This window comes from Cherax quadricarinatus, unplaced genomic scaffold (genome assembly GCF_038502225.1).
Source record: "Cherax quadricarinatus isolate ZL_2023a unplaced genomic scaffold, ASM3850222v1 Contig11, whole genome shotgun sequence".
NCBI lineage: Eukaryota > Metazoa > Arthropoda > Malacostraca > Decapoda > Parastacidae > Cherax > Cherax quadricarinatus.
Window position 1 is genome coordinate 32,501 of NW_027195037.1, and position 18,247 is coordinate 50,747.

Genomic DNA, 18,247 nt, shown 5'->3' on the forward strand with positions numbered 1-18,247 from the left:
TTGTCATGTACACAGTCATATACACAGTCATATACACAGTCATATACACAGTCATATACACAGTCATATACACAGTCATATGCACAGTCATATACGTTGTCATATACGTTGTCATATACACAGTCATATACGTTGTCATATACACAGTCATATTCACAGTCATATACACAGTCATATACATAGTCATATACACAGTCATATACACAGTCATATACACAGTCATTCACAGTCATATACACAGTCATATACACAGTCATATACACAGTCATATACGTTGTCATATACACAGTCATTCACAGTCATATTCACAGTCATATACACAGTCATATACACAGTCATATACGTTGTCATATACACAGTCATTCACAGTCATATACACAGTCATATACACAGTCATATACACAGTCATATACGTTGTCATATACACAGTCATTCACAGTCATATTCACAGTCATATACACAGTCATATACACAGTCATATACGTTGTCATATACACAGTCATATACACAGTCATATACACAGTCATACACACAGTCATATACACAGTCATATACACAGTCATTCACAGTCATATACACAGTCATATACACAGTCATATACACAGTCATATACGTTGTCATATACACAGTCATTCACAGTCATATTCACAGTCATATACACAGTCATATACACAGTCATATACACAGTCATATACACAGTCATATACACAGTCATATACACAGTCATATACACAGTCATATACGTTGTCATATACACAGTCATTCACAGTCATATTCACAGTCATATACACAGTCATATACACAGTCATATACGTTGTCATATACACAGTCATATACACAGTCATATACGCAGTCATATACACAGTCATATACACAGTCATATACACAGTCATATACACAGTCATATACACAGTCATATACACAGTCATATACACAGTCATATACGTTGTCATATACACAGTCATATACACAGTCATATACACAGTCATATACACAGTCATATACACAGTCATATACACAGTCATATACACAGTCATATACACAGTCATATACACAGTCATATACGTTGTCATATACACAGTCATTCACAGTCATATTCACAGTCATATACACAGTCATATACACAGTCATATACGTTGTCATATACACAGTCATATACACAGTCATATACGCAGTCATATACACAGTCATATACACAGTCATATACACAGTCATATACACAGTCATACACACAGTCATATACGTTGTCATATACGTTGTCATATACACAGTCATATACACAGTCATATACACAGTCATATACACAGTCATATACACAGTCATATACACAGTCATATACGCAGTCATATACGCAGTCATATACGCAGTCATATACACAGTCATATACGCAGTCATATACACAGTCATATACGTAGTCATATACGTTGTCATATACACAGTCATATACACAGTCATATACGCAGTCATATACACAGTCATATACGCAGTCATGTACGTTGTCATATACACAGTCATATACGTTGTCATATACACAGTCATATACACAGTCATATACGCAGTCATATACACAGTCATATACGTAGTCATATACGTTGTCATATACACAGTCATATACACAGTCATATACGCAGTCATATACACAGTCATATACGCAGTCATGTACGTTGTCATATACACAGTCATATACGTTGTCATATACGTTGTCATATACGTTGTCATATACACAGTCATATACACAGTCATATACGTTGTCATATACACAGTCATATACACAGTCATATACGCAGTCATATACGCAGTCATATACAGTCATATACGTTGTCATATACGTTGTCATATACGTTGTCATATACACAGTCATATACACAGTCATATACTTTGTCATATACACAGTCATATACGTTGTCATATACGTTGTCATATACACAGTCATATACACAGTCATATACGTTGTCATATACACACTCATATACACAGTCATATACGTTGTCATATACACAGTCATATACACAGTCATATACACAGTCATATACACAGTCATATACGTTGTCATATATACAGTCATATACACAGTCGTATACGTTGTCATATACACAGTCATATACAGTCATATACACAGTCATATACACAGTCATATACACAGTCATGTACACAGTCATATACACAGTCATATACGCAGTCATATACACAGTCATATACGCAGTCATATACACAGTCATATACACAGTCATATACACAGTCATATGCACAGTCATATACACAGTCATATACACAGTCATATACACAGTCATATACACAGTCATATATGCAGTCATATACAGTCATATACGATGTCATATACGCAGTCATATACGTTGTCATATACACAGTTATATACACAGTCATATACACACTCATATACACAGTCATATACACAGATATATACACAGTCATATACACAGTCATATACGTTGTCATATACACAGTTATATACACAGTCATATACACAGTCATATATGCAGTCATATACACAGTCATATACACATATACGTTGTCATATACACAGTTATATACACAGTTATATACACAGTCATATACACAGTCATATACGGAGTCATATACACAGTCATATACACAGTCATATACACAGTCATATACGCAGTCATATACACAGTCATATACACAGTCATATACGCGTTCATATACACAGTCATATACACAGTCATATATGGAGTCATATACACAGTCATATACACAGTCATATACACAGTCATATACGTTGTCATATACGCAGTCATATACACAGTCATATACGTTGTCATATACACAGTCATATACGTTGTCATATACGTTGTCATATACACAGTCATATACGTTGTCATATACGCAGTCATATACACAGTCATATACGTTGTCATATACGTTGTCATATACACAGTCATATACGTTGTCATATACACAGTCATATACACAGTCATATACGTTGTCATATACGTTGTCATATACACAGTCATATACGTTGTCATATACGCAGTCATATACACAGTCATATACGTTGTCATATACACAGTCATATACACAGTCATATACGTTGTCATATACGTTGTCATATACACAGTCATATACGTTGTCATATACACAGTCATATACACAGTCATATACGTTGTCATATACACAGTCATATACACTGTCATATACGTTGTCATATACACAGTCATATACGCAGTCATATACACAGTCATATACGCAGTCATATACACAGTCATATACACAGTCATATATGGAGTCATATACACAGTAATATACACAGTCATATACACAGTCATATACGTTGTCATATACGCAGTCATATACACAGTCATATACACAGTCATATACACAGTCATATACGTTGTCATATACGCAGTCATATACACAGTCATATACACAGTCATATACACAGTCATATACACAGTCATATACGCAGTCATATACGTTGTCATATACGTTGTCATATACGCAGTCATATACACAGTCATATATACAGTCATATACGCAGTCATATACACAGTCATATACACAGTCATATACACAGTCATATACACAGTCATATACACACTCATATACGCAGTCATATACGTTGTCATATACGTTGTCATATACGTTGTCATATACGCAGTCATATACACAGTCATATACACAGTCATATACACAGTCATATACACAGTCATATACACAGTCATATACGTTGTCATATACGTTGTCATATACGCAGTCATATACACAGTCATATACGTTGTCATATACGCAGTCATATACACAGTCATATACGCAGTCATATACACAGTCATATACACAGTCATATACACAGTCATATACGTTGTCATATACGCAGTCATATACACAGTCATAAGAACATAAGAAGGAACACTGCAACAGGCCTACTGACCCATGCGGAGCAGGTATATGTCCTCCCCCGGATTAACCCAATGACCCCCCCCCCTCCGGATTAGCCTAATGACCCACCCAGTCTGGTCACCTCCACTCAAGGAAGGAGCACGACGCCAGACCCAGCAGCACAAGCTAGTCAGGTCCAACTCACACCCACCTACACCCACTCATGTATTTATCTAACCTATTTTTAAAACTACACAACATTTTAGCCTGAATAACTGTACTTGGGAGTTTGTTCCACTCATCCACAACTCTATTACCAAACCAGTGCTTTCCTATATCCTTCCTGAATCTGAATTTTTCCAACTTGAAACCATTGCTGCGAGTCTTGTCTTGGCTGGAAATTTTCAGCACGCTATTTACATCCTCTTTATTTATTCCTGTTTTCCATTTATACACCTCGATCATATCCCCCCTAATTCTACGCCTTTCTAGAGAGTGCAGATTCAGGACCTCAGTCTATCCTCATAGGGAAGATTTCTGATACATGGGGTCATCTTTGTCATCCTCCTCTGTACGTTTTCCAGAACATTTATATCCATTCTGTAATACGGTGACCAGAACTGAGCAGCATAGTCTAAATGAGGCCTAACCAAGGATATATAGAGTTGAAGAACAACCTGAGGACTTTTATTATTTATACTTCTAGATAAGAAGCCAAGAATTCTCTTAGCTTTATTGCTAACACTAATGCACTGTTGTCTTGGTTTTAGTTTACTGCTAACCAGAACTCCTAAATCCTTTTCGCAAGCAGTAGTACTAAGATCTAACCATACCACGGGCGGGATTTGAACCCGCGGTCAGAGAGTCTCAAAACTCCAGACCGTCGCGTTAGCCACACAGTCATATACGCAGTCATATACACAGTCATATACGCAGTCATGTACGTTGTCATATACACAGTCATATACGTTGTCATATACGTTGTCATATACGTTGTCATATACACAGTCATATACACAGTCATATACGTTGTCATATACACAGTCATATACACAGTCATATACGCAGTCATATACGCAGTCATATACAGTCATATACGTTGTCATATACGTTGTCATATACGTTGTCATATACACAGTCATATACACAGTCATATACTTTGTCATATACACAGTCATATACGTTGTCATATACGTTGTCATATACACAGTCATATACACAGTCATATACGTTGTCATATACACACTCATATACACAGTCATATACGTTGTCATATACACAGTCATATACACAGTCATATACACAGTCATATACACAGTCATATACGTTGTCATATATACAGTCATATACACAGTCGTATACGTTGTCATATACACAGTCATATACAGTCATATACACAGTCATATACACAGTCATATACACAGTCATGTACACAGTCATATACACAGTCATATACGCAGTCATATACACAGTCATATACGCAGTCATATACACAGTCATATACACAGTCATATACACAGTCATATGCACAGTCATATACACAGTCATATACACAGTCATATACACAGTCATATACACAGTCATATATGCAGTCATATACAGTCATATACGATGTCATATACGCAGTCATATACGTTGTCATATACACAGTTATATACACAGTCATATACACACTCATATACACAGTCATATACACAGATATATACACAGTCATATACACAGTCATATACGTTGTCATATACACAGTTATATACACAGTCATATACACAGTCATATATGCAGTCATATACACAGTCATATACACATATACGTTGTCATATACACAGTTATATACACAGTTATATACACAGTCATATACACAGTCATATACGGAGTCATATACACAGTCATATACACAGTCATATACACAGTCATATACGCAGTCATATACACAGTCATATACACAGTCATATACGCGTTCATATACACAGTCATATACACAGTCATATATGGAGTCATATACACAGTCATATACACAGTCATATACACAGTCATATACGTTGTCATATACGCAGTCATATACACAGTCATATACGTTGTCATATACACAGTCATATACGTTGTCATATACGTTGTCATATACACAGTCATATACGTTGTCATATACGCAGTCATATACACAGTCATATACGTTGTCATATACGTTGTCATATACACAGTCATATACGTTGTCATATACACAGTCATATACACAGTCATATACGTTGTCATATACGTTGTCATATACACAGTCATATACGTTGTCATATACGCAGTCATATACACAGTCATATACGTTGTCATATACACAGTCATATACACAGTCATATACGTTGTCATATACGTTGTCATATACACAGTCATATACGTTGTCATATACACAGTCATATACACAGTCATATACGTTGTCATATACACAGTCATATACACTGTCATATACGTTGTCATATACACAGTCATATACGCAGTCATATACACAGTCATATACGCAGTCATATACACAGTCATATACACAGTCATATATGGAGTCATATACACAGTAATATACACAGTCATATACACAGTCATATACGTTGTCATATACGCAGTCATATACACAGTCATATACACAGTCATATACACAGTCATATACGTTGTCATATACGCAGTCATATACACAGTCATATACACAGTCATATACACAGTCATATACACAGTCATATACGCAGTCATATACGTTGTCATATACGTTGTCATATACGCAGTCATATACACAGTCATATATACAGTCATATACGCAGTCATATACACAGTCATATACACAGTCATATACACAGTCATATACACAGTCATATACACACTCATATACGCAGTCATATACGTTGTCATATACGTTGTCATATACGTTGTCATATACGCAGTCATATACACAGTCATATACACAGTCATATACACAGTCATATACACAGTCATATACACAGTCATATACGTTGTCATATACGTTGTCATATACGCAGTCATATACACAGTCATATACGTTGTCATATACGCAGTCATATACACAGTCATATACGCAGTCATATACACAGTCATATACACAGTCATATACACAGTCATATACGTTGTCATATACGCAGTCATATACACAGTCATAAGAACATAAGAAGGAACACTGCAACAGGCCTACTGACCCATGCGGAGCAGGTATATGTCCTCCCCCGGATTAACCCAATGACCCCCCCCCTCCGGATTAGCCTAATGACCCACCCAGTCTGGTCACCTCCACTCAAGGAAGGAGCACGACGCCAGACCCAGCAGCACAAGCTAGTCAGGTCCAACTCACACCCACCTACACCCACTCATGTATTTATCTAACCTATTTTTAAAACTACACAACATTTTAGCCTGAATAACTGTACTTGGGAGTTTGTTCCACTCATCCACAACTCTATTACCAAACCAGTGCTTTCCTATATCCTTCCTGAATCTGAATTTTTCCAACTTGAAACCATTGCTGCGAGTCTTGTCTTGGCTGGAAATTTTCAGCACGCTATTTACATCCTCTTTATTTATTCCTGTTTTCCATTTATACACCTCGATCATATCCCCCCTAATTCTACGCCTTTCTAGAGAGTGCAGATTCAGGACCTCAGTCTATCCTCATAGGGAAGATTTCTGATACATGGGGTCATCTTTGTCATCCTCCTCTGTACGTTTTCCAGAACATTTATATCCATTCTGTAATACGGTGACCAGAACTGAGCAGCATAGTCTAAATGAGGCCTAACCAAGGATATATAGAGTTGAAGAACAACCTGAGGACTTTTATTATTTATACTTCTAGATAAGAAGCCAAGAATTCTCTTAGCTTTATTGCTAACACTAATGCACTGTTGTCTTGGTTTTAGTTTACTGCTAACCAGAACTCCTAAATCCTTTTCGCAAGCAGTAGTACTAAGATCTAACCATACCACGGGCGGGATTTGAACCCGCGGTCAGAGAGTCTCAAAACTCCAGACCGTCGCGTTAGCCACTGGACCGCGGGTTCAAATCCCGCCCGTGGTATGGTTTATTTGCAATCGTGTCATTACGATTTCGTGAATCATATTAAGATCTACATAATTTAGTTTATATGTGGCATGGTTATTTACCAGTCCAACGTTTAGAACTTTGCATTTGTCAATATTAAACTGCATCTGCCACTTCTCCAACCATTGCATCAGTCTATTCAATTCATCCTGGAGTGCTCTAATGTCCTCATTAGAATGAATTGGACGGCCTATTTTGGTGTCATCAGCAAATTTGCTTATGTCGCTATTTATTCCCCCATCTATGTCGTTTATGTAAATTGTGAACAACAACGGGCCCAACACTGACCCCTGAGGAACACCACTGCGACGTGCCCCCATTCTGATTTCTCCCCATTTATGCAAACTCTCTGCTGCCTATTTGTCAGCAATGCCTCTACCCAGGAAAAAAATTCTCCTCCTATTCCGTGTGCCTTAAGTTTCCTCAATAGCCTCTGGTGTGGAACTCTATCGAAAGCCTTACTGAAGTCCATATACACAATATCATATTCATTACCATGATCTACCTCCTCAAACACCTTAGTGAAAAAAGTTAGTAAATTCGTAAGACACGAACGCCCCTTTGTAAAACCGTGTTGAGATTCATTAATCAATCTGTATCTATCAAGATGGCTACGAATTGCTTCGGCAATTATTGATTCCATAAATTTTCCCACTATGGAGGTAAGGCTTATTGGTCTGTAGTTCGAAGCCAAGGACCTGTCACCTGCCTTGTAAATAGGTATTACATTTGCCATTTTCCACTTATCAGGCACTATGCCAGTTTGTAGTGATATGTTAAAAAGATTAGCCAAAGGTATGCTAAGTTCCTCTTTACATTCCTTTAACACCCTTGCAAACAGTTCATCAGGACCTGGGGATTTGTTAGGTTTTAGTTTCTCTATTTGTCTGAGGACCATGTCACTAGTTACCATAATCGTGCATAGTTTATTATCATCCTGTTCTACATAATCTATTATTTCAGGAATATTGCTAGTATTTTCCTGGGTGAAAACCGAGAGGAAGTAGGTATTGAGAATTTCACACATATCCTTATCACTGTCAGTGATCTGACCAGAGTTACTCTTAAGTGGGCCAATCTTGTCCCTAATCTTACTTCTGTATACCTGAAAGAACCCTATTGGGTTAGTCTTTGAATCCCTTGCAACCTTAGCCTCATATTCCCTTTTTGCTTTTCTTATTCCTTTCTTTATTTCTCTCTTTAACTGAATATATTGACTTCTTAACTGCCTATCCCCTCTTTTGATACGCCTATATATGCCTCTCTTTTGACCAATGAGGTGTTTTAATCTATTGTTCATCCATTTGGGATCATTTTTGCTAGATCTAATTTCCCTACTCGGAACAAAAGTTGTCTGGGCAGCTAGAACTATGCTCTGAAAAACGTCATATTGGCATCCAAGATCACCTACCTGACCCATAGTCAGGACATCCCAATTTAGCCCACCCAAGTAATTTTTCAGTCCCATGAAGTCGGCCAAGCGAAAATCTGGGACAGAGATTTGATTGCAGTTATCTGGGTAATTCCATGATATATTGAAACTAAGTGATTTGTGATCACTTTCCCCAAGCTCATCATTAACCTCAAGATTATTAATTAGTGAATCTTTGTTGGTAAGAACCAAGTCAAGCAGATTGTTTCTTCTAGTTAGTGGTTCTGTCACAACCTGTTATAAAAAGCAATCCTGAACCGTATCAAGAAAGTCACTAGACTCAAGATTTCCTGTCATATTGTTCCAATCAATTTGTCTAAAGTTAAAATCTCCCATTATCACAACATTTTCATGTCTAGATGCCTTATGAATTTCGTCCCATACCAGCTTACTGCACTCCCTATCAAGGTTTGGAGGCCTATAAATCACACCCAAAATTAATTTGTCACGTCCCTCGAGAAACTGTAGCCAAACAGATTCTGTGTTCGATGTTTCTAATCTTATAACATGTCTAAGACAACAATTTAAATTTTCTCTGACGTACATCGTCACTCCACCACCCTTCCTGTTGACCCTATCATTTCTCTATCTTTCAGGTTGAACCAGGTCTCTGTTATACCAATAAAATCTATATTACCTACACTTGCAAGTAATCTTAGCTCATCTATCTTATTTCTTAGACTCCTACTATTTGTATAGTATACGTTAAGAGAGCTAGTCACTCGTTGCCCTCTACTATCTCTCTTTGTTTGTTGATCAATTAATTTGCCATTACTTGCAATTTTGAATATTGTCTTTTAAACATATCCCTGAGGTATCCCAGTAATAACTGCTGTTTTTAACCCTAATGCTGCAACCTGATTGTTTCCCACAAACACCCATATCTCTACAATCTATCAGTTTAAATTCCTAGACAAGTCATCAATAACCCTCTCAATCGAATTGGCTAATGCAACCACTCCATCCCCAGAGAGATGAACCCCATCCCTTGCATACATATCACGTTTGCCAAAGAATAGATCCCAGTTATTAATGAATGGGATTGCAAGTTCCTTGCAGTACCTGTCTAGCCAGCAATTTATACCAATTGCCCTAGACATCCATTCATTGCCCACTCCCTTTCTAGGCAAGATGCTACATATGACTGGGATCCCTCCCTTAGACCTAACTACTTCTATGGCTGACCTGTACTCATCCAGCAGCTCCTCTCTCCTGCCCTTCCCAATGTCATTACCCCCAACACTAAGACAGATAATGGGCTTGTTCCCATTACCTGCCATAATATTATCCAACCTGCTGACTATGTCACCAACACCAGCTCCAGGAAGACACACTCTCTGTCTGACCTTTCTGTCTCTGTTACAAAATGCACGGTCTATATATCTTACCTGAGAATCGCCTACTATTAAAATATTCTTACTCTGATTAGCAGGGGAATCAGTGGTACCTTCAACCTCACTAACCACTAAAGTACACTTGTCTTGGAAAACAGAGAATCGATTTCCTACCTTCACATCTTCCCTATTAACTCTCCTCATCTTCCTTCTTCCTGAACTGTGAACCACTTGCCACTTAAAGCGGCTGCCACTATCACTGCTGGTGACCATTTCCTCCTTACCAGCTAAATCCTTTTCATACTCCCAAACTCATCTATGCGAAGCTTCAGCCTCCTGTTTTCCTCCTGAAGAAGTAGAATCTCCTTCAACACTTGAACCTGAGATTCTAAAACACTACAACAAGCCATGGTGCTTGGTAACACCCCACGCTAACTCCCAAGAGCTTAGGCAGGTATGACCACACGTGACCACTGACCTCACCGTACTGTCATATACGTTGTCATATACGCAGTCATATACGCAATTATATACACATATACAGGCATATACACAGTCATATACACAGTCATATACACAGCCATATACGCAGATATATACGCAGGGGAATGTAGACAGTTAAGAAATATCTTAGAAATAATATCAAGGAATATCTTGTTTCTGATGGACTCTGACGATATTGCACTCCGCCAGGATGGGGTCTTGCTGCCGGTGTTGGGCTCTTGATTCCTTTTTCCTGAACCTGACTGCTGTCCATTCCACTAGAAGCTGTATCACCTCTTCATGTTTAGCGTTTCCTCATAATGGTAATAGAAATAAATAATAATAATATTAATTACTTTTCTGTGATTTTTTTTAAATCGTGAATTACAATAATATGGCGATAGTCTCTAGTGGACGACCCTCGGTCAGATGACCAAAAACTGGAGTGATGGGTCATTATCTAAGACGTGAGTCAGGAAATACTTGTCCTGTTTCCTGACGACTCTAACCTAAGCTACGTTTTTATCCTGGAAGGAATGGAGAATACTTCAGTTTTTGTTTTAAGGCTGAAAAGGCGCGTGAGTTACTGTCTCCTAATTACATATTTATTTTTCCACTATAATCTACCTTGTCCATAATTATTATCGTATTCGCTCAGTCTGCTTTCGTAAGGTGAAGTCCAGGATCTTTCCTTAATTCATGATATAACTTAACAAATCTTTGAGGATAATTGTGTTGTAGAAGTCTGAGGTCTGCTGACACCTCTACCTCGACTTTTGTACCTAAGTGAACAGACTATGGTATTATTCTCTCTACATGAGTCATCATGAAGGTAACAAGTTACTGGGTTGATTGGAAGGATAAACATCCTGAATATACAATACCGGAGCACAATACATTAACAGTAATATACAATACCGGAGCACAATGCATTAACAGTAATATACAATACTGGAGCACAATACATTAACAGTAATATACAATACTGGAGCACAATACATTAACAGTAATATACAATACTGGAGCACAATACATTAACAGTAATATACAATACTGGAGCACAATACATTAACAGTAATATACAATACTGGAGCACAATACATTAACAGTAATATACAATACTGGAGCACAATACATTAACAGTAATATACAATACTGGAGCACAATACATTAACAGTAATATACAATACTGGAGCACAATACATTAACAGTAATATACAATACTGGAGCACAATACATTAACAGTAATATACAATACTGGAGCACAATACATTAACAGTAATATACAATACTGGAGCACAATACATTAACAGTAATATACAATACTGGAGCACAATACATTAACAGTAATATACAATACTGGAGCACAATACATTAACAGTAATATACAATACTGGAGCACAATACATTAACAGTAATATACAATACTGGAGCACAATACATTAACAGTAATATACAATACTGGAGCACAATACATTAACAGTAATATACAATACTGGAGCACAATACATTAACAGTAATATACAATACTGGAGCACAATACATTAACAGTAATATACAATACTGGAGCACAATACATTAACAGTAATATACAATACTGGAGCACAATACATTAACAGTAATATACAATACTGGAGCACAATACATTAACAGTAATATACAATACTGGAGCACAATACATTAACAGTAATATACAATACTGGAGCACAATACATTAACAGTAATATACAATACTGGAGCACAATACATTAACAGTAATATACAATACTGGAGCACAATACATTAACAGTAATATACAATACTGGAGCACAATACATTAACAGTAATATACAATACTGGAGCACAATACATTAACAGTAATATACAATACTGGAGCACAATACATTAACAGTAATATACAATACTGGAGCACAATACATTAACAGTAATATACAATACTGGAGCACAATACATTAACAGTAATATACAATACTGGAGCACAATACATTAACAGTAATATACAATACTGGAGCACAATACATTAACAGTAATATACAATACTGGAGCACAATACATTAACAGTAATATACAATACTGGAGCACAATACATTAACAGTAATATACAATACTGGAGCACAATACATTAACAGTAATATACAATACTGGAGCACAATACATTAACAGTAATATACAATACTGGAGCACAATACATTAACAGTAATATACAATACTGGAGCACAATACATTAACAGTAATATACAATACTGGAGCACAATACATTAACAGTAATATACAATACTGGAGCACAATACATTAACAGTAATATACAATACTGGAGCACAATACATTAACAGTAATATACAATACTGGAGCACAATACATTAACAGTAATATACAATACTGGAGCACAATACATTAACAGTAATATACAATACTGGAGCACAATACATTAACAGTAATATACAATACTGGAGCACAATACATTAACAGTAATATACAATACTGGAGCACAATACATTAACAGTAATATACAATACTGGAGCACAATACATTAACAGTAATATACAATACTGGAGCACAATACATTAACAGTAATATACAATACTGGAGCACAATACATTAACTGTAATATAAATTAAAATGAACATTTAACGTGATTAACATAAATAATAACATTAAGTTTCTTCTAGCATCATAAAACATAAAAACATTACACATATATTAAGAAAAAACCGCTGCAAACCTCACTAAACCATCGAAATCTGAGGCAAACAGATTTATATTATTTTGAAGTGGTTAGCGACCGTGACTGAAGGTCACTGACCGTGACTGAAGGTCACTGACCGTGACTGAAGGTCACTGACCGTGACTGAAGGTCACTGACCGTGACTGAAGGTCACTGACCGTGACTGAAGGTCACTGACCGTGACTGAAGGTCACTGACCGTGACTGAAGGTCACTAGCCATGTAATACAAACAACTGTGACCAAAGGGACCTCTCAGTCACTGGAGTAGTGCCTCCACCCAACAAAAACTATGTTTTAAGTGAACACTGCCCTGGCTTCATGAACTTTGTTAGCAGCAACAGTCAGCGTTTACCACCATGGTTCCAGTTTTCTTCCTCATCTACATCTGGCTACTGAGGAACATGGAAGCTGCTACGCTGGAATCTATAAACAGTAAGTCAGACTCACCATTAAACATTTCCTCTCCAATTTACGGATTAGTTGTGGTTTTATTCACTCCGTTTTATGGACTTTTATTTGTTACACGTTGACCACCATGTAACTGCTTAATTCCTTCTTTTGTTTATTGCATATAAAAAATATTCAATTTTGAATTATTTTTATTTTATTTACAAACTCAAGAAGCAGCAGCAGTAACGCTGGGAACAGCAGCAGTAACAATAGAAACAGCAGCAGTAACAATAGAAACAGCAGCAGTAACAATAGAAACAGCAGCAGTAACACCAGCAACAGCAGCAGTAACACCAGCAACAGCAGCAGTAACACCAGCAACAGCAGCAGTAACACCAGCAACAGCAGCAGTAACACCAGCAACAGCAGAAGCGGCAACAGCATTACCATTATAATTTCATTCAATATCTAAACCCTAAATAATTCTAATTCTGCTTGGTACTTTGTAATACAAACTGTTAAGTATAATACACACGACTTAGGCTCCAAAATTAACAACTGGATCTCATAGGTCAGGAATTTTACATCTCCAAGATACAACAGTTCATCGTTCTAACACATTATCCTTCTAACAGTTCATCGTTCTAAAAGTTCATCGTTCTAAAAGTTCATCGTTTTAACAGTTCATCGTTCTAAAAGTTCATCGTTCTAACAGTTCATCGTTCTAACACATTATCGTTCTAACAGTTCATCGTTCTAACAGTTCATCGTTCTAACAGTTCATCGTTCTAACAGTTCATCGTTCTAACACATTATCGTTCTAACAGTTCATCGTTCTAACAGTTCATCGTTCTAACAGTTCATCGTTCTAATAGTTCATCGTTCTAAAAGTTCATCGTTCTAACAGTTCATCGTTCTAACACATTATCGTTCTAACAGTTCATCGTTCTAACAGTTCATCGTTCTAACAGTTCATCGTTCTAACAGTTCATCGTTCTAACAGTTCATCGTTCTAACAGTTCATCGTTCTAACACATTATCGTTCTAACAGTTCATCGTTCTAACAGTTCATCGTTCTAACAGTTCATCGTTCTAACAGTTCATCGTTCTAACAGTTCATCGTTCTAACAGTTCATCGTTCTAACAGTTCATCGTTCTAACAGTTCATCGTTCTAACAGTTCATCGTTCTAACAGTTCATCGTTCTAACAGTTCATCGTTCTAACAGTTCATCGTTCCAACAGTTCATCGTTCTAACACATTATCGATCTAACAGTTCATCGTTCTAACAGTTCATCGTTCTAACAGTTCATCGTTCTAACAGTTCATCGTTCTAACACATTATCGTTCTAACAGTTCATCGTTCTAACAGTTCACCGTTCTAACAGTTCATCGTTCTAAAAGTTCATCGTTCTAACAGTTTATCGTTCTAACAGTTCATCGTTCTAACAGTTCATCGTTCTAACAGTTCATCGTTCTAACAGTTCATCCTTCTAACAGTTCATCGTTCTAAAAGTTCATCGTTCTAAAAGTTCATCGTTCTAACAGTTCATCGTTCTAAAAGTTCATCGTTCTAACAGTTCATCGTTCTAACACATTATCGTTCTAACAGTTCATCGTTCTAACAGTTCATCGTTCTAACAGTTCATCGTTATAACAGTTCATCGTTCTAACACATTATCGTTCTAACAGTTCATCGTTCTAACAGTTCATCGTTCTAAAAGTTCATCGTTCTAACAGTTCATCGTTCTAACACATTATCGTTCTAACAGTTCATCGTTCTAACAGTTCATCGTTCTAACAGTTCATCGTTCTAACAGTTCATCGTTCTAACAGTTCATCGTTCTAACACATTATCGTTCTAACAGTTCATCGTTCTAACAGTTCATCGTTTTAACAGTTCATCGTTCTAACAGTTCATCGTTCTAACAGTTCATCGTTCTAACAGTTCATCGTTCTAACAGTTCATCGTTCTAACAGTTCATCGTTCTAACAGTTCATCGTTCTAACAGTTCATCGTTCTAACAGTTCATCGTTCTAACAGTTCATCGTTCTAACACATTATCCTTCTAACAGTTCATCGTTCTAACAGTTCATCGTTCTAACAGTTCATCGTTCTAACAGTTCATCGTTCTAACAGTTCATCGTTCTAACACATTATCGTTCTAACAGTTCATCGTTCTAACAGTTCATCGTTCTAACAGTTCATCATTCTAACAGTTCATCGTTCTAACAGTTTATCGTTCTAACAGTTCATCGTTCTAACAGTTCATCGTTCTAACAGTTCATCGTTCTAACAGTTTATCGTTCTAACAGTTCATCGTTCTAACAGTTCATCGTTCTAACACATTATCGTTCTAACAGTTCATCGTTCTAACAGTTCATCGTTCTAACACATTATCGTTCTAACAGTTCATCGTTCTAACAGTTCATCGTTCTAACAGTTCATCGTTCTAAAAGTTCATCGTTCTAACAGTTTATCGTTCTAACAGTTCATCGTTCTAACAGTTCATCGTTCTAACAGTTCATCGTTCCAACAGTTCATCGTTCTAACAGTTCATCGTTCTAACAGTTCATCGTTCTAACAGTTCATCGTTCTAACAGTTCATCGTTTTAACAGTTTATCGTTCTAACAGTTCATCGTTCTAACAGTTCATCGTTCTAGCAGTTCATCGTTCTAACAGTTTATCGTTCTAACTGTTCACCGTTCTAACACTTTATAGTTCTAACAGTTCATCGTTCTAACAGTTTATCGTTCTAACAGTTTATCTTTGTAGCAGTTTATCGTTCCAGCAGTTGATCATTCTAACAGTTTATCGTTCTAACAGTTCATCGTTCTAACAGTTCATCGTTCTAACAGTTCATCGTTCTAACACTTTATCGTTCTAACACTTTATCGTTCTAACAGTTCATCGTTCTAACAGTTTATCGTTCTAACAGTTTATCTTTGTAGCAGTTTATCGTTCCAGCAGTTTATCATTCTAACAGTTCATCGTTCTAACAGTTCATCGTTCTAACAGTTTATCGTTCTAGCAGTTGATCATTCTAACAGTTTATCGTTCTAACAGTTCATCGTTCTAACAGTTCATCGTTCTAACAGTTCATCGTTCTAACACTTTATCGTTCTAACACTTTATCGTTCTAACAGTTCATCGTTCTAACACTTTATCGTTCTAACACTTTATCGTTCTAACAGTTCATCGTTCTAACACTTTATCGTTCTAACACTTTATCGTTCTAACACTTTATCATTCTAACACTTTATCGTTCTAACAGTTAATCATTCTAACACTTTATTGTTCTAACACTTTATCGTTCTAACAGTTCATCATTCTAACAGTTCATCGTTCTAACAGTTCATCGTTCTTACAGTTCATCGTTCTAACAGTTTATCGTTCTAACAGTTCATCGTTCTAACAGTTCATCGTTCTAACAGTTCATCGTTCTAACACTTTATCGTTCTAACACTTTATCGTTCTAACAGTTCATCGTTCTAACAGTTTATCGTTCTAACAGTTCATCGTTCTAACAGTTCATCGTTCTTACAGTTCATCGTTCTAACACTTTATCGTTCTAACACTTTATCGTTCTAACACTTTATCGTTCTAACACTTTATCGTTCTAACACTTTATCGTTCTAACACTTTATCATTCTAACAGTTCATCGTTCTAACACTTTACCGTTCTAACACTTAATCGTTCTAACACTTTATCGTTCTAACAGTTCATCGTTCTAATGCTTTATCGTTCTAACACTTTATCGTTCTAACAGTTCATCATTCTAACAGTTAATCGTTCTAACAGTTCTAGCAGTTCATCGTTCTAACAGTTCATCGTTCTCACAGTTCTAACAGTTTATCTTTCTAACAGTTCTAACAGTTTATCGATCTAACAGTTTATCGTTCTAACAGTTCATTGTTATAACAGTTCATCGTTCTAACA

General features: G+C 36.4%; 1 protein-coding gene across 1 annotated transcript in view; it reads left to right on the forward strand.

Annotated features, from left to right (window-relative positions):
* The first annotated feature begins 13,872 nt into the window (after positions 1-13,872).
* LOC128685847 (nephrin-like) overlaps positions 13,873-18,247 on the forward strand; it is a 317,772-nt gene continuing 313,397 nt past the window's right edge. The window contains exon 1 of the mRNA XM_053772546.2: positions 13,873-14,348. Coding sequence (XP_053628521.1) covers positions 14,273-14,348 — 76 coding nt within the window. The 5' untranslated portion in view covers positions 13,873-14,272. The remainder of the gene's footprint in view (positions 14,349-18,247) is intronic.